The sequence below is a fragment of the Phyllobates terribilis genome, unplaced genomic scaffold (genome assembly GCF_046119375.1).
Source record: "Phyllobates terribilis strain yellow unplaced genomic scaffold, ASM4611937v1 Scaffold_5__5_contigs__length_657084704, whole genome shotgun sequence".
NCBI classification, from domain to species: Eukaryota; Metazoa; Chordata; class Amphibia; order Anura; family Dendrobatidae; genus Phyllobates; species Phyllobates terribilis.
The window spans coordinates 651,394,013-651,419,952 of NW_027362765.1; the positions used below are offsets into that span (position 1 = coordinate 651,394,013).

The window sequence follows — 25,940 nt, forward strand, 5'->3', positions numbered from 1 at the left end:
CCCCTCTTTTTCCCTCATGAAAAACCCCCCAAAAATCATAACAAGGAAAAAGCAACATTAATATACTGATGAAAGCGTCATTTGTACCCCAAATTGGTATAAATTAAAAAACTACTTCAGCTCGCTAGGCAAGAAACAAGCTGTCGCACAGGTCAACTGGTCAAAAATAAAACATCAGGAGTACAAAGACAATGGCAACTTTTATTTTTTATAAACAAATTTAAAATCTAATTAATGGGGTTGTCCACTACTCTGACATCTCTCCTATGTTTCCCCCTTGTAAAATAATAACACCTATACTCAGCTGTGATGCTGGCGCCGTTCCAGCGATGTCATGCGATCCCTGTGGCGCATTAGCACTGGCTTCACTCTCCCCACCTTTGGATGAATCACATCCATCAAGAGGAAGTTAGAGAGCAGCAGCTCTATGGTTTTACGCATACAGTAGGGAAAATAAGTATTTGATACACTGATGATTTTGCACATTTTCCCACCTACAAAGAATGGAGAGGTCTGTAATTTTTATCATAGGTACACTTCAACTGTGAGAGACAGAATCTAAAAAAAAATCCAGAAAAATCACATTGTATGATTTTTCATAATTGATTTTCATTTTATTGCATGAAATAAGTATTTAATGCAGTAGAAAAATAGAACTTAATATTAGGTACATAAATCTTTGTCTGCAATTACAGAGGTCAGACGTTTCCTGCAGTTCTTGACCAAGTTTGCACACACTGCAGCAGGGATTTTGGCCCACTCCTCCAGAGCTGTGGAGCCAGTAAGTCAATCCTCCGAACCCTCAATCTCCATGCCACCGACTCCAACTCCAACTCCCTCATATATGGCTCATGTTTAAGTGATACATTTACTACAGAACAGATTAATCTCAGCTAAAAGTCTAGACCCTTAGATCAGGAATAGGACAGACATTTATAGGACATTTCATAACTTTCCCATATTCTTATGAAAAAATATTCCCCACAAACTGCATTGATCTACTGTACCCCATTTATTATATATTTTAGGAGTCGGTCCGCTTTATACAGACTCCGACTTCATCAAAATGGGCGCCGACTCAGACTCCACAGTCCTGCTCTCCTCCATACAGATCTTCTGGAGATCTTTCAGGTTTCGGGGTTGTCGCTGGGCAACACTGAGCTCCCTCCAAAATGTTCTATTGGGCTCTGGTCTGGAGACTGGCTAGACCACTCCAGGACCTTGAAATGCTTCTTAAGGAGCCACTCTTTAATTGCCCTGGCTGTGTGTTTTGGGTCATTATCATGCTGGAAGACCCACCCATGACACATCTTCAAAGCTCTTACTGAGGGAAGGAGGTTGTTGGCCAAAATCTCGGTGGTTAGTACTGCAGCCTTGCAGCGCTGGGGTCCTGGGTTCAAATCCCACCAAGGATGACATCCACAAGGAGTTTGTATGTTCTCCCTGTGTTTGCGTGAATTTCCTCCCACACTCCAAAGACATACTGATAGGGAATGTAGCTTGTGAGCCCCAATGGGGACAGCGCCCATAATGTCTGTAAATTGTCTGAATTGTAAAGTGCTGCGGAATATGTTGGCGCTATATAAATAAAAAGATTATTATTATTATTATTGGGACAGTGTTCTTGGGGTTGTATTCATCCTTCCTCCAAACATGGGAAGTGGAGTTGATACCAAAAATTTCTATTTCGGTCTCATCCAGATGGTCATTGACGAACCTCAAACGGGCCAGAACATGTGTTGGAGTGAGCAGGGGGACCTTGCGTGCCCTGCAGGATTTTAATTCATGACGGCATAGTGTATTACTAACGGTAATGTTTGAGACTGTGGTCCCAGCTCTTGCATGGAGCCCCAGACCGAGGAAGAATTATTTTCTAATAATTGTGCCAACAGTTGTTGCCTTCTCACCAAGCTGCTTGCCTGTCCTGTAGCCCATCCCAGCCTTGTGCAGGTCTACAATTTTGTCCCTGGTGTCCTTAGACAGCTCTTTGGTCTTGGCCATGGTGGAGAGGTTGGAGTGTGATTGAACTTGTGACCTGTATAAAAGTTACCTGTGCACACACTCATCAAACAGGTGCAATTAATACAGGTAATGAGTGCAGAGTAGGAGGGCTTCTTAAAGAAAAAATAATAGTTCTGTGAGAGCCAGAATTCTTGCTGGTTGGTAGGTGATCAAATACTTTTTTCATGCAATAAAATGGAATTGAATTATTTAAAAATCATACAATGTTATTTTCTGTTTTTTTATTTTTAGATTTTGTCTCTTGCAGTTGAAGTGTAGCTGTGATAAAAATTTCAGACCTCACCATTCCTTGTAGGTGGGAATACTTGCAAATCGGCAGTGTATCAAATATTTTTTTCCCAAATAGCCTACAGTGGGGAAAATAAGTGACACTGCAGTCTTTTGAGCCAAAGCCAGGATTAAAAGAAAAAAAAAAAAAACAAAAAACCTGGGAAATCTGAAGAAAGGACTCAAACTTCTTTTGGCTGCATCAATTTCTAGCATTTGATAAAAAACTATAGTAGCATTTTGCCAAAATCCTCACTTAATACTGTATAATTTCTACAGATACAAAATGCTCCTCAATAAATATTTTAAATATATGTCCCATCATTTTATTTTTCAAATATAAACAGAAAAAAGAAGGCTCCTGCTATCATAAGTGATTGCGACTTCTCTGATGGATTACCAAATTTGATTTCTTTGTAAAACACTTTCCACACAGTGAACATGAAAATGGTTTTTCACCCGTATGGATTCTAAGATGTTCGAGTAGTCTGGACTTGTTTGTAAAACCTTTCCCACACTCCGAACAAGGATACGGCTTCTCCCCGGTATGAGTTCTCCGATGCTCCACCAGGTGAGATTTATTCTTGAAACATTTTCCACATTCAGAACATGGGAATGGCTTCTCCCCTGTGTGAACTCGAAGATGTCCAAGGAGATTGGATTTCTGGGCAAAACTCTTGCCACAATGAGGACATACAAATGGCTTCTCCCCCGTGTGAACTCGCTGATGTTCTAGAAGATTTGACTTCTTGGCAAATCCTTTTCCACACTGGGAGCATAGAAATGGCTTCTCCCCTGTGTGTGTCTTGAGATGATTGACAAGGTTAGATCTTTGTCCAAAACACCGACCACATTCAAGGCATATATGATCATGTTTTCCCAGCAAAAGGTCATTATAAGAATCTAAACCTGTATATATCGTATTATCAATGTGAGCTGGACTCTGTGCAGCCATGTGATCCGAATTAGTGGAAAAATGTCTATGTGTAGTGGGGTCATATGAATGATCTAGGCCATGAAGGGCTGGGTGTATATTCGAAGTAATGGGACTTTGCTTTGGGATGTTCTCATCTTCAACTTGTAGATATTGACCAAGACGACTGTCCCAGGTATTGATCTTGAGTTCATCTAGAGGAAATAAAATGAAAGACAATTCAGAATAAACTGTATCTACATTCTGCATATATAAATGTAGAAATACATGGCAGCCATACAGATGTAGGAGCTCTCCATTTTGGCACAGACGAAAGGTCACAAGCAAAAGATGAGACAATTCCTTAAAAAGGGAATCTGTCACCCCCCTGGGACTTATCAGATCTCTAATCTGGGCATACAGGTGATAGAAATGTGAATCTATACTTACCTGTATGGCCATAGTAGAGGTCTGATGGGAATCTGTCCCCCCTGGGAGATATCTGACCTCTACTATGGGCATACAGGTGATAGAAATGTAACTCTATACTACCTGTATGGCCATAGTAGAGGTCTGATGGGAGTCTGTCCCCCCTGGGAGATATCTGACCTCTACTATGGGCATACAGGTGATAGAAATGTAACTCTATACTACCTGTATTGCCATAGTAGAGGTCTGATGGGAGTCTGTCCCCCCTGGGAGATATCTGACCACTACTATGGGCATACAGGTGATAGAAATGTAACTCTATACTACCTGTATGGCCCATAGTAGAGGTCTGATGGGAATCTGTCCCCCCTGGGAGATATCAGACCTCTACTATGGACATACAGGTGATAGAAAAGTAACTCTATACTACCTGTATGGCCATAGTAGAGGTCTGATGGGAGTCTGTCCCCCCTGGGAGATATCAGACCTCTACTATGGGCATACAGATGATAGAAATGTAACTCTATACTACCTGTATGGCCCATAGTAGAGGTCTGATGGGAATCTGTCCCCCCTGGGAGATATCAGACCTCTACTATGGGCATACAGGTGATAGAAAAGTAACTCTATACTACCTGTATAGCCATAGTAGAGGTCTGATGGGAATCTGTCCCCCCTGGGAGATATCTGACCTCTACTATGGGCATACAGGTAATAGAAAAGTAACTCTATACTACCTGTATGGCCCATAGTAGAGGTCTGATGGAAATCTGTCCCCCCTGGGAGATATCTGACCTCTACTATGGGCATACAGGTAATAGAAAAGTAACTCTATACTACCTGTATGGCCCATAGTAGAGGTCTGATGGGAATCTGTCCCCCCTGGGAGATATCAGACCTCTACTATGGGCATACAGGTGATAGAAATGTAACTCTATACCTACCTGTATGGCCATAGTAGAGGTCTGATGGGAATCTGTCACCCCCCCCCCGGTGATATCAGACCTCTACTATGGACATACAGGTGATAGAAATGTAACTCTATACCTACCTGTATGGCCATAGTAGAGGTCTGATGGGAATCTGTCCCCCCTGGGAGATATCTGACCTCTACTATGGGCATACAGGTGATAGAAATGTAACTCTATACTACCTGTATTGCCATAGTAGAGGTCTGATGGGAGTCTGTCCCCCCTGGGAGATATCTGACCACTACTATGGGCATACAGGTGATAGAAATGTAACTCTATACTACCTGTATGGCCCATAGTAGAGGTCTGATGGGAATCTGTCCCCCCTGGGAGATATCAGACCTCTACTATGGACATACAGGTGATAGAAAAGTAACTCTATACTACCTGTATGGCCATAGTAGAGGTCTGATGGGAGTCTGTCCCCCCTGGGAGATATCAGACCTCTACTATGGGCATACAGATGATAGAAATGTAACTCTATACTACCTGTATGGCCCATAGTAGAGGTCTGATGGGAATCTGTCCCCCCTGGGAGATATCAGACCTCTACTATGGGCATACAGGTGATAGAAAAGTAACTCTATACTACCTGTATAGCCATAGTAGAGGTCTGATGGGAATCTGTCCCCCCTGGGAGATATCTGACCTCTACTATGGGCATACAGGTAATAGAAAAGTAACTCTATACTACCTGTATGGCCCATAGTAGAGGTCTGATGGAAATCTGTCCCCCCTGGGAGATATCTGACCTCTACTATGGGCATACAGGTAATAGAAAAGTAACTCTATACTACCTGTATGGCCCATAGTAGAGGTCTGATGGGAATCTGTCCCCCCTGGGAGATATCAGACCTCTACTATGGGCATACAGGTGATAGAAATGTAACTCTATACCTACCTGTATGGCCATAGTAGAGGTCTGATGGGAATCTGTCACCCCCCCCGGTGATATCAGACCTCTACTATGGACATACAGGTGATAGAAATGTAACTCTATACCTACCTGTATGGCCATAGTAGAGGTCTGATGGGAATCTGTGCCCCCTGGGGGATATCTGACCTCTACTATGGGCATACAGGTGATAGAAATGTAACTCTATACCTACCTGTATGGCCATAGTAGAGGTCTGATGGGAATCTATCCCCCCTGGGAGATATCTGACCTCTACTATGGGCATACAGGTGATAGAAATGTAACTCTATACCTACCTGTATGGCCATAGTAGAGGTCTGATGGGAATCTGTCACCCCCTGGGAGATATCTGACCTCTACTATGGGCATACAGGTGATAGAAATGTAACTCTATACCTACCTGTATGGCCATAGTAGAGGTCTGATGGGAATCTGTCACCCCCTGGGAGATATCTGACCTCTACTATGGGCATACAGGTAATAGAAAAGTAACTCTATACTACCTGTATGGCCCATAGTAGAGGTCTGATGGAAATCTGTCCCCCCTGGGAGATATCTGACCTCTACTATGGGCATACAGGTAATAGAAAAGTAACTCTATACTACCTGTATGGCCCATAGTAGAGGTCTGATGGGAATCTGTCCCCCCTGGGAGATATCAGACCTCTACTATGGGCATACAGGTGATAGAAATGTAACTCTATACCTACCTGTATGGCCATAGTAGAGGTCTGATGGGAATCTGTCACCCCCCCCGGTGATATCAGACCTCTACTATGGACATACAGGTGATAGAAATGTAACTCTATACCTACCTGTATGGCCATAGTAGAGGTCTGATGGGAATCTGTGCCCCCTGGGGGATATCTGACCTCTACTATGGGCATACAGGTGATAGAAATGTAACTCTATACCTACCTGTATGGCCATAGTAGAGGTCTGATGGGAATCTATCCCCCCTGGGAGATATCTGACCTCTACTATGGGCATACAGGTGATAGAAATGTAACTCTATACCTACCTGTATGGCCATAGTAGAGGTCTGATGGGAATCTGTCACCCCCTGGGAGATATCTGACCTCTACTATGGGCATACAGGTGATAGAAATGTAACTCTATACCTACCTGTATGGCCATAGTAGAGGTCTGATGGGAATCTGTCACCCCCTGGGAGATATCTGACCTCTACTATGGGCATACAGGTGATAGAAATATAACTCTATACCTACCTGTATGGCCCATAGTAGAGGTCTGATTGCTTTGAAAATGCTTTTTATAAAATCATTTTACCTATGCTTGACGTCCAGGGGATGCCAAGAAATCCCCACCTACTTAATTAATTTCAATATTATTTCAATATTCCTCCCTCCCCTGCACGTCACAGGGCCTTGTGACGTGCAGTACCCATGCCGAGTCCCGCGCCTGCACAATCTACCTGGTACGCAAAGCGCGGTAATTCCAGTAGTCTGTGCATCCTTGCGGAGCAGGGATTGTCTGAGCACGCGCCAGCGAGCCACTCTGCCTTCCCGACGCATAAAATGATTTTATAAAATGATTTTATTAACAGCATTTTCAAAGCAATCAGATCTCTAATATGGGACATACAGTGCATTGTTAAAGTATTTGCCCCCCTTGAACTTTTCTACCTTTTGCCACATTTCTGGCTTCAAACATAAAGATATAAAATTCTAATTTTTTTGGGAAGAATCAACAACAATCGTGAAGTGGAACGAAATTTATTGGATATTTTAAACTTTTTTAACAAACTAAAAACTGAAAAGTGGGGCGTGCAATATTATTCGGCCCCTTTACTTTCAGTGCAGAAGTTCAGTGCGGATCTCTGAATGATCCAGTGTTGTCCTAAATGACTGGTAATGATGAATAGAATCCACCTGTGTGTAATCAAGCCTCCGTATAAATGCACCTGCTCTGTGATCGTCTCAGGGTTTTGTTCAAGTGCAGAGAGCATCATGAAGACCAAGGAACACACCAGGCAGGTCCGAGATACTGTTGTGGCGAAGTTTAAAGCCGGATTTGGAAACAAAAAGATTTCCCAAGTTTTAAACATCTCAAGGAGCACTGTGCAAGCGATCATATTGAAATGGAAGGAGTATGAGACCACTGCAAATCTACCAAGACCCGGTTCATCTCGAACAAGGAGAAGACTGATCAGAGATGCAGCCAAAAGGCCCATGATCACTCTGGATGAACTGCAGAGATCTACAGCTGAGGTGGGAGAGTCTGTCCATAGGACAACAATCAGTCGTACACTGCACAAATTTGGCCTTTATGGAAGAGTGGCAAGAAGAAAGCCATTTCTTAAAGATATCCATAAAAAGTCTCGTTTGAAGTTTGCCACAAGCCACCTGGGAGACACAACAAACATGTGGAATAAGGTTCTCTGGTCAGATGAAACCAAAATCGAACTTTTTGGCCACAATGCAAAACGATATGTTTGGCGTAAAAGCAACACAGCTCATCACTCTCAAAACACCATCCCCACTGTCAAACATGGTGGTGGCAGCATCATGGTTTGGGCCTGCTTTTCTTCAGCAGGCACAGGGAAGATGGTTAAAATTGATGGGAAGATGGACGGAGCCAAATACAGGACCATTCTGGAAGAAAACCTGTTGTAGTCTGCAAAAGACCTGAGACTGGGACGGAGATTTATCTTCCAACAAGACAATGATCCCAAACATAAAGCAAAATCTACAATGAAATGGTTAAAAAATAAACGTATCCAGGTGTTAGAATAGAATGGCCAAGTCAAAGTCCAGACCTGAATCCAATCGAGAATCTGTGGAAAGGGATGAAAACTGCTGTTCACAAACGCCCTCCATCCAACCTCAATGAGCTCGAGCTGTTTTGCAAGGAAAAATGGGCAAAAATTTCAGCCTCTCGATGTGCAAAACTGATAGAGACATACCCCAAGTGACATGCAGCTGTAATCGCAGCAAAAGGTGGCGCTACAAAGTATTAACTCAAGGGGGCCGAATAATATTGCACGCCCCACTTTTAATTTTTGATTTTGTTAAAAAAGTTTAAAATATCCAAGAAATTTTGTTCCACTTCACGATTGTGTCCCACTTGTTGTTGATTCTTCCCCCAAAAATTAGAATTTTATATTTTTATGTCTGAAGCCAGAAATGTGGCAAAAGGTAGAAAAGTTCAAGGGGGGCAAATACTTTCACAATGCACTGTACAGGTAAGTATAGATTCACATTTCTATCACCTGTATGCCCATATTAGAGGACTGATATGTCCTGGGTAGGGGGGGGGGGTGTGTGACAGATTTCCTTTAAGCTTAGATTGTTGTTTGGCATACACTTTATTTAATAAATCAATAGTACACAAGAAAATAAGCAACTTTATAATATATTTTATCAGAGAAAGCTTATTTCTCTGTCTGGACTGATCTTTTATTTTCAAAATTCTCATTTCCTGGGTAAAGATTTTTACATTACCGAGATAGGAGATATCAGATGCTACTGATAACATTCTATGTAAACGTCAGGTGCAGGAGGAGCTCTGCCTCTAGCTTCTCCTCCTTCTATAGAACCTTAAAGCGCACCTGTCCGCAGGATTGTGCTCAGTAAACCACATACACTCTCAGGTGGGTGACATTACACTGATTAATATGATACCTTGGTTGATGAAATCCGTCCTGTGGTTGTTGTGTAATCTTTACTTTCAGTTTGGAGATAATGATATGCGTATTCTCCTAGGCGGCCTGTAGGGGGCGCTCTATCTGGTGCTCTGCTTACATATTCACCTGTATGCTCTTATGACAGCTCACTGTGCCTTCACTGACCGGCCTGCTATTTTACATAATGCATCTAGTAGAATACCTCCCAACTTTCAGAAAAGAAAGGACACATAAAAATTTGGCCACACCCCAAACATTATCTTTCTCCGGCAGGAGGAGTTGTCAGAGGGGCAGTGGTAAAGAGGGACATTCAGCAGACTCCTGAGACTGCAGGGCACAGACCCAAATCCAGGACTGTCTGTTGTATCCAGGACGGTTGGGACTAGAGATGAGCGGACGGATTCCGGGGACTGCAGTCCAGTGTCCAGGTCAGTGCTACCTGGCAGCTGGATGGGAGACTATGAATCTCTAACCTTCCGGTGTCCCCGGCGGCTTCTGATCACCCAGGGCAGCGCAATGTCATCTGTGCGTCCTGCTCATCTCTAGTTGGGACCTGAGGATTATTTCTTGTTCCTCATTCACAGTCGGAGCCGCCAGAACTTTCTCATCCTTATGTAGTTTGACTATACGACATACGGCTTTTTGTGTCTGTAAGGCCGTGTTCACACGTTGCAGAAATACTCTGTTCTTTGTTTTCTGCAGGATCCGCACCAAACTCCACAATAACAATCTCTTCCCCCTTATTTGATGTGTTTCTGGTGCAGATATGAAGGGGGAAGGAAAAATATGGTTTATTAAGGAAAATGGGAAAAAAGGAAAAATTAAAAATTAACGGGATAGAAGGGAAATTAAAAAGATTGGTATGTACACGATAGGCAAAGGAAAGGGGGTACAATACACATAAAATATACCTTATATATAAAACATTTAACAGGAAGGAGGGGGAGAAAAGGAATGGGAAAGGCAAGGGAAGAAAAGGGAAAGGAAGAACACCTGTAAAAACAGCTGGAGAGACAAGAATATAGATAAATACTAACTTCTAAATAATGTAAAATACTGTTTATTGAATTATAATAGCGGGTGCAGTTTTCATGAAATCACATCCACTTTACTTTGACAATTAAACACAGCAGAATTTTTGTGCAAAAAAAAGCGTTACGTTATATGTGAACAGGGTCTAAATTTTGAAGCAAAGTGGACGTGATTCTATGAATTCTCCGCTCTCTGTGGTCTGAAGACGCTGCTGAACTCTGCCGTTTTGATACATTTTCTCTCTAGGCTTCTTCTGAAGAAAACGCATGAAGAAAAAAACCCGCCGCTGCATTTTTAAGTGTAAAATCAAAGCTTTTCTGTAGTATCTGCCCCAAAATCGCATCAAATAAGCGGGAAAACGCATAAAATATTATAAAAATGATTAAATTATTCTAAAAGAAACGCAGCAAACACACCATAATCAGAGAAGATTGTTACTGCATAGTGTGGTGCGGACACCTGCAGAAAGAACGCAGCATTTACACTACGTGTGAACACGGCCTCAGCGTTACAGTTTTATTACATTTTTCATGGGTTTAATAGAGAAAAAATATCAATCACGCCATTTACCGATCCCCATAACTGTGTTCTGTGGGTCGTTAAGATTACAGGGACACCAAATATGTAAATTGTATTGGAGAGACGAGTGCCAGCTCACCTGTACTTGCAGCACGGAAACAGTCCTTACCCAGACGTCAACTTGTAGGAAAAAATCGTAGATTTTCCAGCTCCAGATAAAAACATTTAAAGTTATTCAATACAATTGAATACATTTAAATGTTTTTATCGGGAGCTGGAAAATCTATAATTTTTTTCTTACACCAAATATGTCCTTGTTATTTGCTGATTTGTGATGTTCATTATTTTTTACAAAATGCATTAAAAATGACAATATCTTTTTTTCAATATCAAGTGTTTTTCATTTTTATTTTTTAGCAATTTTATAGGCTAAAAAAAAATCTCTTATTCTCCCTGTAGAATACGAATACATATATTGTACACAGCAGAGTATTTCTATGAGTACAATAAGCCTATAGTCAGAGGCTGCAGTACAGATCAAGTATATTGTACACAGCAGAGTATTTCTATGAGTACAATAAGCCTATAGTCAGAGGCTGCAGTACAGATCAAGTAGACAGAATTCTCCTAGTGACATCACTAGAGCTTGCGGCTCAGCACTTTAAGTATCTGTGTCAATAATGTTTTTATGTTGTGGGTTCAAGACCAGGGACTCACAGAAAAAAAATACAATTTTGGAATTGCTCATAAAATTTACTACATTTGTAGGACCAAAAAAAACATTTTCTTCAGCTCAGTATACAGGCACCATAAAAATACATTGTTATACACAATGTATTTCTATGGACTTGTAGGAGCTGCTTCTGGATTCATTGCCTGAAATGTAGAGTCAAGATAACCAAATTCTCCTATGCTCATCATTGAGAGCTGTTTCCTCTGGACACCGAGATCCCAGTTGGATGGGAGTTCAAGTCCCAAGGAGATGCGATCACAGAAAGAAGAGATTAATAATATCATTTAATTTATTCACTGACCAGCGAGCGGCCCCACCCCCTGACGAGGAGAAGCTACAGAGCAATGAAAACATTGGAGAGGTGAGTACATATATAGAAGCCAGGAGAACAGCGTCCCATGATGGGACTCGGGACAGTCCTGCCAAATACGGGACGGCTGGGAGCTATGTAGTAGTGCAGGCTAGGTATAATAGGAGGCAGGTCAGTAAAGGCACATTGAGCTGTCATACAGATGAATATGTAAGCAGAGCACCAAATAAAGTCAGCCACGAAGCACAAGCATATCATTATCTCCAAACTGAAAGTCATAAGTTATTACCTGTAACGGGATTTTTCGGAGACCATGACAGCACCACGAGACAGGGGATCCGCCCATCAAGGACAGGAAACCTACAGGCTTAAAAGGGGGCGGCCCTCCCTCTCGCCTCAGTTTGGATTACAGAGCATTGAGAGGACCGCCAGGTTAGTAGACATAGCATCACAATCATAAAAATAATATTTTTATACAACACCAGTAAGTGAGAACAGATTGCAAATAATAGACTAGAAGTGCTCCCATAAAGGTGAAGGGAGGGAATATAAGGGTGCTGTCATGGTCTCCGAAAAATCCCGTTACCGGTAAGTAACTTATGACTTTATCGGTCGACCGTGACAGCAAGACGAGAGAATTGCAGAGATGAAAAAAGTCTAGGGAGGGACCACAGCCTGGAGCACCCTTCTCCCAAATGTGAGGTCAGATGAAACACCCAAATCCAGTCTATAGTGCCTATAGAAGGTAGATGGATAAGACCAGGTAGCTGCCTTATATATGTCCTCCATCGAGACACCAGACTTCTCCGCCCATGAGGTTGTCACCGCCCGGGTAGAGTGAGCCTTCAACCCCTGTGGCGCTTCCTCACCGCTGGAAACATAGGCTAGAGTAATAGCCTCCCTGATCCACCTAGCTATGGTGGATTTAGTAACCTTAAGCCCCTTTCTAACCCCTTGGTAGGAGATAAACAAGGAACTATCTTTCCTGAAAGCCTGGGTGACCGAAAGGTACCTAATCACACACCTCCTTACATCTAAGGTATGGAACTCTGCCTCTTTTTGGTTACTTGGATTCGGACAGAATGAGGGTAGTATTATTTCTTGGGAGTCTATGGAAACGGGAAGCTACTTTAGGGAGGTATGCTGGGTCCGTTCTAAGAATTATCCTATCGTCCAGGATCTGAGTGAAAGGTGGGGCTGAAGACAGAGCCTGAATATTACTAACCCTTCTAGCTGATATTAGGGCTATTAGAAGCGCTGTTTTAAGGGAGATAGATTCAGCATCCCTTAAGTCTATCGGCTCAAAGGGTGAACCAGTTAATGCCTTCAGAACTAAATTTAGATCCCAGGGTACTAAATTGCTTTTGATAACTGGCCTGGATCTAAACACAGCTTTGATGAAGCGAGAAACCCAATAATTTCCTGCCAAGTCACAGTTATATAGGGCACCTAACGCAGAGACTTGGACTTTAAGGGTTCTTGTTGCCAACCCCAACTCGAGGCCCTTCTGTAAAAATTCTAAAATTTTACCAATTGGTGCCCCCTCACCAACTGTAGAACCAGAGAAAGATAAAAATTTCTTCCAAATTCTAGCGTAAATCCTGGTAGTGACCGGTTTTCTACTACGCATTAGTGTAGTCACTAGACCTTGGGAGAATCCTTTGCGTTCTAACAGGGACCTCTCAAATTCCACACCGTCAAGTGGAGGCCGGGAGCTTGAGGATGGACTATTGGACCCTGGCTGAGGAGATCCCGAATTTCGGGTAGGACCCAAGGATAATAGATGGACATGTTCCTCAGGCATGAGAACCAAAAGGGGGCAATCAGGAGGACCCTCGCCTTGTCCTGTCTGATTTTTCTTAGAACCATGGGAAGGAGATTCAATGGTGGGAAGGCGTAGGCCAGACTGAAATTCCAAGTTATTTGGAGAGCGTCTACTGCCAGGGGGTTTTCTCTGTGATTTAGGAAGCAAAAGAGCTTTGTCTTTGGATTTAACCTTGTGGCAAAGAGATCTACCACCGGAAGACCAGAAGTCTGCTTTTACATTTTCTTTTCCTTTGATGTAGAGGGCCGTTAAGGAAAGGAGATGACATTCCGAAATCTGAAAAAGATGATCCGCCACTTTCATTAGTGATCCAGCAGGAGTACCCCCCTGATGGTTCACGTAAGCCACTGCTATCCTATTATCTGAAAGGATTTTAACGTTCTTATTATGAAGGAAAGGCAAGCAGTTCCTTAGTGTTGGAGGAAAGAGTTTTCTCAGCGTCTGACCAGAACCCCTGGGCAACCATATCCCCCAGATGAGCCCCCCATCCATGGAAGCTTGCATCAGTTGTAATTATTTTAGTGACTATAAACACCCAGGGAACTCCTCGAGACAGGTTTGCCATGTTCACCCACCATTGCAAGGACTCAACAGATCGGGGAGACAAGGACATCCGTCCTTCTAAGTGCCCATTTAACACAACCTCATTATGCAGAACATCCCATTGTAAAACCCTGGAGTGGTATTGTGCCCACATAACCCCAGGAAGGCAAGATGACAGGGTACCCAACAAGGACATCGCAGCTCTAAGGGACATGACCGGGTTTGATAATGCTCTACCAGAATTTTAACCTTTTTAATGGACGCCTACACTGCGGTTAATACCGCACTCACATACTGATGCCGGTAACCTTCAGGGTTCCGGTCACATGATCTCCTCGAGGCGCAGTGACGTCATCGGGCCGCGACTAACAGGAAGCCGGAAGTACGCGCCCGCACGAGCCTCGAGAGAGGAAGCATCCTACACTGCCGGCGCTCCCAGGTAAGCCCCGCTCACAGCGATGTCCCGCTACCTCGGAACGGGGCGCAATCCTCCCATGGCCCGCTCCGGGTCGGGGTGGAGGGTCGCAGATACCTCGGACCCGGCGCACCGTCCTCCGCCGGGTGTCGATGAGGACAACAACCCACGCAACCCGCATCTCCAGGGAGATGGTGGGCTTGTCACCCCAGATAGGGGAGCAGTCCCACTGCACTCCGGATCCCAACCAGGGCAGACACTTCCATAGAAGGCGCAACTGGCTGAAGCAGAAAAAGGGGCTGCCATCCCAGACAGGGACGCAGCTCCCCTGCATATTCGGTGCAAAGAAATGCTGTGCCTTTCCCAGATAGGGATGCACTCGCATTGGCAGAGCGCTGGAGCTGCAGATCCCAGATAGGGGAGCTGTTCGACAGAAGTCGCCATCCAGATCTTCCACGAGCCTGCAATAGGTTCCCTCCATCAAGGACAGGAAACCAAACTGAGGCGAGAGGGAGGGCCGCCCCCTTTTAAGCCTGTAGGTTTCCTGTCCTTGGTGGGCAGATCCCCTCTCTCGTGGTGCTGTCATGGTCGACCGATAAAGTAAAGATTACACAATACCCACAAGACGGATTTCATCAACCAAGGTATCAGTGTAATGTCGTCCACCTGAGAGTATGTAGTTTACTGAGCACAATCCTGCTGACAGGTGCGCTTTAACAGTAGTAACTGCCATCTCCTATCTCAATAATGTAAAAATCTGTCTTTGCTGAGTACAGACTTTATCCAGAAATTGAAAATTTTGAAAAGGAAAGATCAGTCCAGGAAGAAGAAGCAGATTTCTCTGACGAGATACAGTTGTGTGAAAAAGCATTTGCATCCTTCCTGATTTCTTATTCTTTTGCATGTTTGTAACACTTACAGTTATATGAAAAAGTTTGGGCACCCCTATTAATCTTAAGCTTAATGTTTTATAAAAATTGGTGTTTTTGCAACAGCTATTTCAGTCTGATATACGTAATAACTGTTGAACACAGTAATGTTTCAAATTTTGTTTGAATGCAGATTGCACATTTTCTGTTAGTACAATAAACCTCATTTCAAGGCAGAAACATTACTGTGTCCAACAGTTATTACATATATCATACTGAAATAGCTGTTGCAAAAACACCAATTTTTATAAAACATTAAGCTTAAGATTAATAGGGGTGCCCAAACTTTTTCATATAACTGTAAATGTTTCAGATCACAAAACAAATTTAAAATATTAGACGAAGATAACACAAGTAAACAAAAAATGCTGTTTTTTTTAAATGAAAGTCTTTATTATTAAGGGAAAAAGAAATTCAAACCTACAGGGCCCTGTGTAAAAAAGAGATTGCCCCCTAAACCTAATAGCTGATTGGGCCACCATTAGCAGCAACAACTGCAATCAAGAGTTTCCGCTAACTGGAAAAGAGTCTTTTACAACGCACTAGAGTAATTTTGGCCCACTCATCTTTGAAAAATTCTTGTAATTCAGCCACATTGGAGGGCTTCCAAGCATGAACCGCCTTTTTCTTAAGCCATTGAGAAGTGGACTTGCTAATGTGTTTTGGATCATTGTCCTGCTGCATAACCCAAGTTCGCTTCAGCTTGATGTCAGGATTTTTTGGTAAACAGCAGAATTCATGGTTCCATTTACTACAGCAAGTCTTACAGGTGCTGAAGCAGCAAAACAGCCCCAGACCATCACACTACCACCACCATATTTTACTGTTGGTATGAGGTTCCTTTTTTGAAATGCTGTGTTACTTCTACCACAAATGTAATGGGACATACACCTTCCAAAAAGTTCAACTTTTGTCTTGTCAGTCTACAGAGTATTCTCCCAAAAGTCTTGGCGATCATCAAGATGTTTTCTGGCAAAACTGCGACAAACCTTTATGTTCTTTTTGCTCAGCAGTGGTTTTCATCTTGGAACTCTGCCATGCATGCTATTTTTGCCCAGTCTCTTTCTTATGATGGAGTCATGAACGCTGACCTTAACTGAGGCAAGTGAGGCCTGCAGTTCTTTGGATGTTGTTGTGGAGTATTTTGTGACATCTTGGATGAGTCGTCGCTGCACTCTTGGGGTAATTTTGGTCGGCTGGGCACCCCTGGGAAGGTTCACCACTGTTCCATGTTTTCGCCATTTGTGGATAATGGTTCTCATTGTGGTTTGCTGGAGTCCCAAAGCTTTAGAAATGGCTTTATAACCTTTTCCAGACTGCTAGATCTCAATTACTTTGTTTCTCATTTGTTCCTGAATTTCTTTGGATCACAGCATGATGCCTAACTTTTGAGGGTCTTTTGGTCTACTTCATTTTGTCAGGCAGGTTCTATTTAAGTGATTTCTTGATAAAGAACAGGTTTGGCAGTAATCAGGCCTGTGTGTGGATGGGGAAATAGAACTCAGCTTCCCAAAAGATGTGATGAATCACAGTTAATTTATGTTTTAAGGGGGAAGGAGGGGGGCAGGACAATCACTTTTCACACAGGGCCTTGTAGGTTTGGATTTTTTTTCCCCTTAATAATAAAGACCCTCATTTAAAAACTGAATTTTGGGTTGTTTTTGTCTAATATTTAAAATTGTTTTGTGATCTGAAACATTTAAGTGTGACAAACATGCAAAAGAATAAGGCTATGTCCACACTAAGGGTTTTTTATGCAAATTTTCAGCTGCGTTTTACAGTACCAGAAAAGTCTATGAGATTTCAGAAGTCTCATGCACACACATTGTTTTTTGTGTCATCAGTATTTTGTGCTTTACACGTTTTTCTGCACAATAGAGCATGTCACTTCTTTCAGAGTTTTTTTTACTATTGAAAGTAATGGGTGGTGAAAACCCGCTGAAAAAACACATAGGAAAACCTGACCATAGTTCACACTGAGTTTTTAGTGAAAAAAGCAAGTAGAGCAGTATGTGAAACTCATTTATTTTTGTGATTTTACCATCTTGTCTTGGTCACTTGAGATGGCAGTTTGAATTAGGGCAGTTTAATTAAATTAGTGATGTGTAGCATATAAACATTGGCTGAGCTAGATGTGAGATTGAACAATACCTGTGGCCCACGGAGGTGTGAAATTGAACAATCTCTGAGCAACTCAATGGCAGAAAATAAATGTCTTACAAACTCAATGCACTGTCAGTGTCTTAGAAAAACTATTCCTGTACAATTCACCTACCCCCACTGTTACATTTGTAATTCTGGTTAATATGGTTTCAAATAGGTCTTGCACTGGTCACCTGTGTTCATGCTTCTGTGGTGGAAGCAAAGCTGAACTTTGGGATCCTGAAAAATGCACCAAATCCTGAGTTTTTGAGGCAGCTTCTTTCCTGCCAAGAGATCAGGTTTTGATGCAGAAAAAAACACTGAAAAAAAGCCTAGCGTGAAGAAAGGGGAAAACACTTTTTTCATACTACTGTATATATTACAGAGTTGCTTATTTTCAAGTGTATTACTGATTCATGAAATAAAGGTTAAAAAGATAATTACTGTTTGCATGGATTTACACTTACAGCAATGGGGGAGGGGGTATATGGTCTGTGAAAATATCAAAAGTTAATCAATACTTTCTTTAAAAGAGAACCTGTCAGAAAGATTTTGTAATGCAACGTAAAGACATGGCTGTAATGGGCACTTTAATACTGATTACATTAGATATCTTTGGTGAAGAAATACGTATTTTTGCTCTTCTTTAATTAGCACTTGAAGTTTTGAAGTTCGAAACGCATTGACAAATAAACCACATTTCTGAATACCGTTTATCTTCAATCCTTGGTCTACTGGCAGGACAGAATTAACCCTTTTAATTCCATTTAGTTTATATCTTTAGTTGGTCTGCAGCAGCTTTAAGCTTATTGGTGGTTGTGGTCACACAACCATACCAGGTGAGTACCATTGCCTTTGGTCTCCCCACTGTCACTTGGTTAAAACCTTATCGCTCTTATTGTTATTTCTGTTTTTTAACTTCGAAAGTGACTAAACATATCAGCCAAACAAGGGACTCATCTGCAGACACTGGTTTTTGTGTTTGCTCCTTGTCGATACCAGTGTGGGATTTTGGTTCTCTATTACGAGACGAGAAGCAAAACCTCATATACAATGCTTGTAAGGTGGCTGCCGGACAGGTCGTGGACGGGAGGTATGTGTCCCCGAAGTGCCAAGCTTCGGTGATGTAGGACCCGGAGAAGCAGGCTCCAGCACACATAGTGCTGAGAGGAATTTAATGGGCCCGGATTACAGGGCCGGGTTTTACGAGCAGCTGAAAGAGCTGGGGGGGGCAGCTGCTTACTTACCTCCAGTCCAGGTCTCGGAAGGCTGAATTAAGACAGCTGCGCCTGTCTCAGTCTGTCTGTGTGTGTTGGGCAAGACCTTGCATGTGCTGCTCAGACTCTGCTGGAGGCAGAGAAAAAGCACTTTGTTTAAAATGCTGACGCCGTGCTGCATGGACTTGTTATTTTGAGCTTTGTTGTTATTCCTTTTTTGTGCCAGGAAAAGGCCGTTACTTTTGTTTCCTCACTGGTGTATGGACACTAAATAAAGCACCAGTTTGTTTGAACCCGTGGACTGCATTACTTTGTGAACCCGCGCCTACCTCCAATGCGGATCAGTGAGTACAAATCCCTACAATTGGTGCTAGAAGCACGGGCAGAGATCCCAAGCGGCAGTGTGACTGCTACATGAAGACGTATATGTCCTGGGTGAAGTCGGCCATAAGCCAGCAAGTGTCGCCGGACAAAATGGAAGACCTGCTTAAACATCTGTTGCAGGCACAGCAGGCGCAACAAGCGCAGCACCAGCAGCAACTTCAGCAGCAGCACGCACAGTTCCAGCAGAAGTACCTGCAGAGCAAGCAGAGCATGCAGCAGCAACATCGGGAGCAGCTGCAGCAGCAACGGGAGCAGCAGCAGGAAACAAATAAACTTCTGATGCAGCAGATCCAACAGCAGCAAAGACAAATGGAAATCTTGGCAGAGCAGATCCGTGGGAGGACGACCGCCACATCCTTAGATCCAGGTGATGACTCACACGTCAGGAAGACGGTAAGAAGAGCATTACAAAAGATGTCCCCGGGTGATGACTGTTGAGGCATTCCTGACGGTCTTTGAGAGGGTGGCAGAGAGGGAGAAATTGCCTCCAGAGCAGTGGGCGGAGGTACTGGTGCCATATTTGACAGGCGAGCTGCAGAAGGCCTATTATGATTTGGCCTTGCAGGACGCGAAAGAGTACGCTAAGTTGAAAACTGAGATTTTGGAATGCTTGGGAGTGACTCTGACTGTCAGGGCGCAACGGGTACACCACTGGGCCTATTGCAGTGACAAACCTCCCCGGTCCCAGATGTTCGACCTCCTACACCTGGTGCAAAAGTGGTTGCAACCTGAATCTTCCTCCCCAGAACAGATGGTGGAGAAGGTCGTTATAGACAGGTTTATACACTCTCTCCCGAAGTCGGTGAAATCCTGGGTTGCCCAGGGAGATCCCCATAATGCCAATGACTTGGTGGGATTGGTGGAAAGATACCAGGCAGTTGATAGTCTGTTGGGAAAACAAGTGGTCGTAGCCTCTCAATACTGGGGTTCCAAAAAGGCGGTAGACACCCAAAAGAAGGGAAATAGAGCCACACCTGAGGGACGTCCTAGAGTTCAGGAGGTCTCTGAGTTGCTGCCCAAGGTCCCACCCCATAATATAGTGTGTTGGAGATGTCATACCCCTGGCTATATTGCCGCTCGGTGTCCCATAAACTCTGAGCCAATGGACTGCAACATGGGCCGGCGTTGCTCCTATTTTGCCTACCCCGCCTGCAGCACGGTTCCTCAACATGGCGAGGGCCCTCAGGCATGCTCAGTGTCAGTAAAAGGGGTACAAGTCTCTGGACTATTGGACTCAGGAAGTTTGGTGACCCTGATAAGGGCCACACTCCCTCATCGACTGGTTCCTGGGAAGGTGGTGGGTGTCCGGTGTATCTATGGGGACACTAAGAACTATCCTGTGGCCCAGGTGGATGTAAACACGGACTGTGGCACCACATCTCATGAAGTGGCGGTCGTTAAGGACCTATTGCATCCCATAATAGTTGGACGTGACTTTGCATTATTCTGGGAAATGTGGGGGAAAGCGAGGACACCTAATTGCTCGGACGACAGCCAGATCGCCCCTAAGGAAACTTACCCGCAGAACATGGTAGATGAGTTTTCCATGTGTGTGCTGGTGGGCGATGAGGATGAAGTAGCACCCCCTGAGGCCAATATCCCTGAGCTGGAGGTGTCCGAGGGAAACTTTGGAACTGTCCAACTCAGGGATTTAACTCTGAAAGGGGCCTTTGAAAATGTTACTGTGTTAAATGGGATGCCTCAGGAACCGGGGGCTGACACTTGGTTCCCTCATTTTGCTGTGAATTGGGATTTGCTGTACAGAGTAACCAAGCCAAGGGGTGAGGTAATAGAAGAGTTGCTGGTGCCAGGGCCCTAGAGACGCAGGGTGTTAGACATGGCTCATTCTCATGTGTTGGGTGGTCACCTGGGTGCAGACAAGACTCAGGAACAGATCCTCCAGAGATTCTACTGGCCAGGTTGCTATAGAGAAATAAAGAGTTATTGTCGTTCCTGCCCCACATGCCAGATAACCTCCCCAGTGGCCCACTTCCGCAGTCCCCTAGTGCCCCTACCAGTCATCGAGGTTCCATTCGAACGCATAGCAATGGGTCTAGTGGGGCCTCTGGTCAAGTCCGCCCGAGGGCATCAGTATATCCTGGTGGTATTAGATTATGCTACACGGTATCCGGAGGCATAACCACTAAGAAACTCCTCGGCCAGGTGTATAGCCCGGGAGTTAGCCCACATGTTTTCAAGAACGGGGTTGCCTAAAGAGATCCTAACAGACCAAGGAACTACATTTATGTCGAAGGTCATGAGGGAATTGTGCAAGACATTGCAGATTGCACAACTGAGAACCTCCGTGTACAATCCCCAGATGGACGGACTGGTCGAGAGGTTTAACAAAACCTTGAAAGCAATGTTGAGGAAAGCAGTGGAAAAGGATGGACGAGACTGGGACTGTCTGCTTCCCTATCTGTTGTTTGCCATCAGGCAAGTTCCCCAAGCTTCCACAGGTTTCTCCCCGTTTGAACTACTCTATGGACAACACCCTCTAGGACTCCTGGATGTGGCGAAAGAGTCCTGGGAAGCTGAGACCACTCCCTATAGGAGCGTGGTGGAGCACGTTGCCCAAGAGAGGATTGCCCACGTGATGCCCATTGTGAGGGAGCACCTCCTCAAGGCACAAGAGGCATAGTCCAGGGTGTATAATAGGTCGGCCAGGGTGAGATCGTTCAACCCAGGAGATCGAGTGCTTGTGCTAGTGCCCACAGTGGAGAGCAAGTTCATTGCCAAGTGGCAGGGCCCCTATGAGGTGGTAGAGAAAGTGGGGGAAGTCAACTATAAAATCCACCACCCGGAGAAGAGGAAGCCCTACCAAATTTACCATGTTAACTTGATTAAGCCATGGCAAGGTAGAGAGCCCGTGGAAGCTCCCAGTTTAGTGGCTGGGGCTGAGGCTGATGTGAAAGAGGTCAAGGTGGCAGAGTCACTGTCACGTGCCCAAAAGCAACAGTGCAAAGAGTTGCTACAGCGAAATAAAGACCTGTTTTCGGGGGTTGCCAGGACTCACTCAGGTCATAGAGCATGAGGTTCTCACAGAGCCTCATGTTGGCGTCAATCTAAAACCATACCGGATCCCCGAGGACCGCAGAGAGGTGATCTCAAAAGAAGTGAGGCGGATGCTTAACCTGGGAGTCATTGAAGAGTTCAAAAGTGGATGTTCCAGTCCTATAGTCTTAGTGCCGAAACCAGATGGGGAATGGCGGTTTTGCAACGACTATAGGAAGCTGAAAGAGGTCTCGAAGTTTGACGCCTACCCAATGCCTAGGGTAGATGAGCTTATCGAAAGGCTAGGACCCGCTCGGTACATCACCACTCTGGACTTCACCAAAGGATATTGGCAAATTTCCCTGTCCAAAGAGGCCAAGGAGAAGACAGCCTTCTCGACGCCAGACGGATGTTAAAAATACGTCAGGATGCCGTTTGGGTTACAGGGAGCTCCGGCCACCTTCCAGAGAGCCATGGACCGGATCTTAGCACCCCACAAAAAGTATGCAGCGGCCCACCTAGATGACATTGCCATATTCAGCCAGGACTGGGAAAGTCATCTGGACAAAGCCATACTTGATGCCCTAAGGAAGGCGGGCTTTACTATCAACCCGAAGAAAGGTGCCATGGGGATGGAGGAAGCCAAGTACCTAGGGTACGTGGTTGGTAGAGGGGAAATAAAACCACAAATAAATATGGTTGAGGCGATCTTCAACTGGCCACAGACCCTCTCAAAGAAGCAGGTTGGGGTGTTTCTAAGCATTGTGGGCTACTATCAAAGATTTGTCCCTAACTTTGCCCTGATAGCAGCCCCGCTAATGGATCTTCTGAAAGGGACGAAGTCTGCTATGGCCAAGTGGTCCCTGGAAGCAGAAGAGGCCTTCCTGGAATTGAAACTGGTCCTCTGTAAACAGCCAGTCTTGGTAGCGCCCAACTTCTCCAAGGAGTTTGTGGTCCAGACGGATGCATCAGAGGTCGGGCTGGGAGCAGTCTTGCCCCAGGAGATTAACGGAGAAGAACACCCTGTAATATACCTCAGTCGGAAGTTCTGAACTACTCCATTATAGAAAAAGAATGTTTGCCCACTAAGTGGGCGTTAGACACTCTGAGGTATTACCAGTTAGGTAGAAGGTTCAGGTTAGTGTCAGACCATGCCCCACTGAGGTGGATGCGAGAAAAGAAGGGGAACAATACCAGTGACTAGGTGGTTCCTGGCTCTACAAGATTTTAGTTTCCGGGTAGAGCATAGGTCTGGGAAACAACATGGGAATGCTGATGCCTTGTCAAGGGTTTATTGTATGGTGACACAAGGTGCCAAGCCCCCCGGCTTTGGGCGTGGTGTATGTAAGGTGGCTGCCGGACAGGTCGTGGACGGTAGGTATGTGTCCCCGAAGTGCCAAGCTTCTGTGATGTAGGACCCGGAGAAGCAGGCTCCAGCACACATAGTGCTGAGAGGAATTTAATGGGCCCGGATTACAGGGGCAGGTTTTACGAGCAGCTGAAAGAGCTAGGGGGGGGGGGGGGTCTTGGAAGGCTGATTTAAGACAGCTGCGCCTGTCTCAGTCGGTCTGTGTGTGTTGGGCAAGGTGAGCAGATCTTGTATGTGATTCTTAGACTCTGCAGGAGGCAGAGAAAAGCCCTTTGTTTAAACGGCTGAGGCCGTGCTGCATGGACTTGTTATTTTGAGCTTTGTTGTTATTCCTTTTTGTGCCAGGAAAAGGCTGTTACTTTTGTTTCCTCACTGGTGTATGGACACTAAATAAACCACCAGTTTGTTTGAACCCGTGGACTGCATTACTGTGTGAACCTGTGCCTACCTCCAATGCGGCTCAGTGAGTACAAATCGCTACATGCTACATAAAGGTGCATCTGATTTGGCTTATATTAGAGAAGATTCACCTGCATTTATATCTGTACAAACTGTGTCATTATACTGCTGATCATTTATCTCCTCCTCTTCATCTATATCTTCGACCTTAATCTTGATGAAGTCTTCATCCTAAAAAGACATGTAATCTATTAGCCTTACTTCCTTAAGGGATATACACAAAAAAGCAAAGCCACACTAAAAATAATTAAAATTCCCCCAAAATTGAAGAAAAAACACAGCAAAAAAGGGCAGCAGAGTTTACCTGCCCAGATCTTCAGAACTAAAATGCACTACCAGGATACAGCAAACCCACATAAAGATGGCGGCTACACAGGTGCAAAGTACTGATGAGACCACCACTCACAACCTACCATTTCATGGAGGGGGTGACTGCTTAGTATTTGAATTGCACACAAAAAGGCTTGTATAGGGCGCTGTTTTTTTATTCCCGCCTAATTTAATATCATGAGCGTAACTAATAGGCTGTAAGCCGGATACTGTGCACTACCCATGTGTGAACAGCACCCTATACAAGCCTTTTTTGTGTGCAATTCAAATACTAAGCAGTCACCCCCTCCATGAAATGGTAGGTTGTGAGTGGTGGTCTCATCAGTACTTTGCACCTGTGTAGCCGCCATCTTTATGTGGGTTTGCTGTATCCTGGTAGTGCATTTTAGTTCTGAAGATCTGGGCAGGTAAACTCTGCTGCCCTTTTTTGCTGTGTTTTTTCTTAAGGGATATACCCATCTTATGACATTTACGGCCTATCTAGAGTGTGAGGTGGTCTGTTACATACATGACTGGGCGTGCCCTGTGTTGGTTTGTGCCCCCCAAATACAGCCAGCATGTGGTTGAATGACCCCATGACATGCTAAGGCAATTTATATATTTAGGGGCCAATGGAAGGGGACCTGGCACCTAATTGTTTATACTGTAGAAGGTGTTGTGCGTGCCTCTCCAGCTAGGTGAGGGGCTGGGATGGAATGATCCTGATGAATTCACCACCCACCACCCACATTGAAGCACTGTTCCTTAGTAATTTTCATGAGTATGTAGTCATTGTCATGGGACAAGAACTCAGTCACCATCCAAGGACAAGCATAAATGTCTAATAGAGGTGAGTCCCAACCAGAGACTCCCATCCCTCCTGGTGAATAGCATATGCATGACTCTCTTCACTCACTTTCTATAGGAAAAGAAGCTGAGCACTTTTATTTGGTTATTTTTGAACTTCCACAAAACTGAACAGCGAGAGCAATGCATGTTCGGCCACCATTCCATTCACAGTTGGCACATCATAGGACCGGATAGGACACAGATTGGAGGACCTTAGTTCTAGAGAATGTTCCAAGATGTGACCTGTACCTATCAGACATTCATAGCATATAATGCTTATATGTCAACACTGCCTACATCGGGAAAACTCCTTTAACATCCAATGCAATGTGTAATAATGCTTGGTATTTGGAAGTGCCAATTACCTGCGGTTTCTCTGGGATATTGTGATTTTCATTTGGACAATCCTGGAAATGAATAGGACTTGAACATTTTTTTAGTAGATTTCTCTTACTGGTTCTATCTGAAGGAAACATATACAGTTTATTCAGTCACTATGTGTAAATGATGATCAGATGATGGGTGTATCTGTGACCTCGAAAAGTGCGCTCTTCTTTTACCCTCTGACGTAAGAGACCAGTCCTTCTCCATCATGACATCCTTGTAGTGATCCTTGTGTCCTTCTAAATACTCCCACTCCTCCATGGAGAAATAGACAGTGACATCCTGACATCTAATAGGAACCTGATGTACAATAATATAGTCATCATTCACATACATTATCCCATGGTGTTAAAGTATAATGTC

The 25,940-nt window shown here is 44.2% G+C and overlaps 1 protein-coding gene across 1 annotated transcript in view; it reads right to left on the minus strand.

Moving 5' to 3' along the window:
• Positions 1-518: 518 nt before the first annotated feature.
• LOC141273830 (gastrula zinc finger protein XlCGF66.1-like) overlaps positions 519-25,940 on the minus strand; it is a 48,978-nt gene continuing 23,556 nt past the window's right edge. The window contains exons 4-7 of the mRNA XM_073686231.1: positions 25,754-25,877; positions 25,559-25,656; positions 24,107-24,206; positions 519-3,417 (exon numbers count right to left, since the gene is read on the minus strand). Of these exons, the coding sequence (XP_073542332.1) occupies positions 2,657-3,417; positions 24,107-24,206; positions 25,559-25,656; positions 25,754-25,877 (1,083 nt within the window). The 3' untranslated portion in view covers positions 519-2,656. The remainder of the gene's footprint in view (positions 3,418-24,106; positions 24,207-25,558; positions 25,657-25,753; positions 25,878-25,940) is intronic.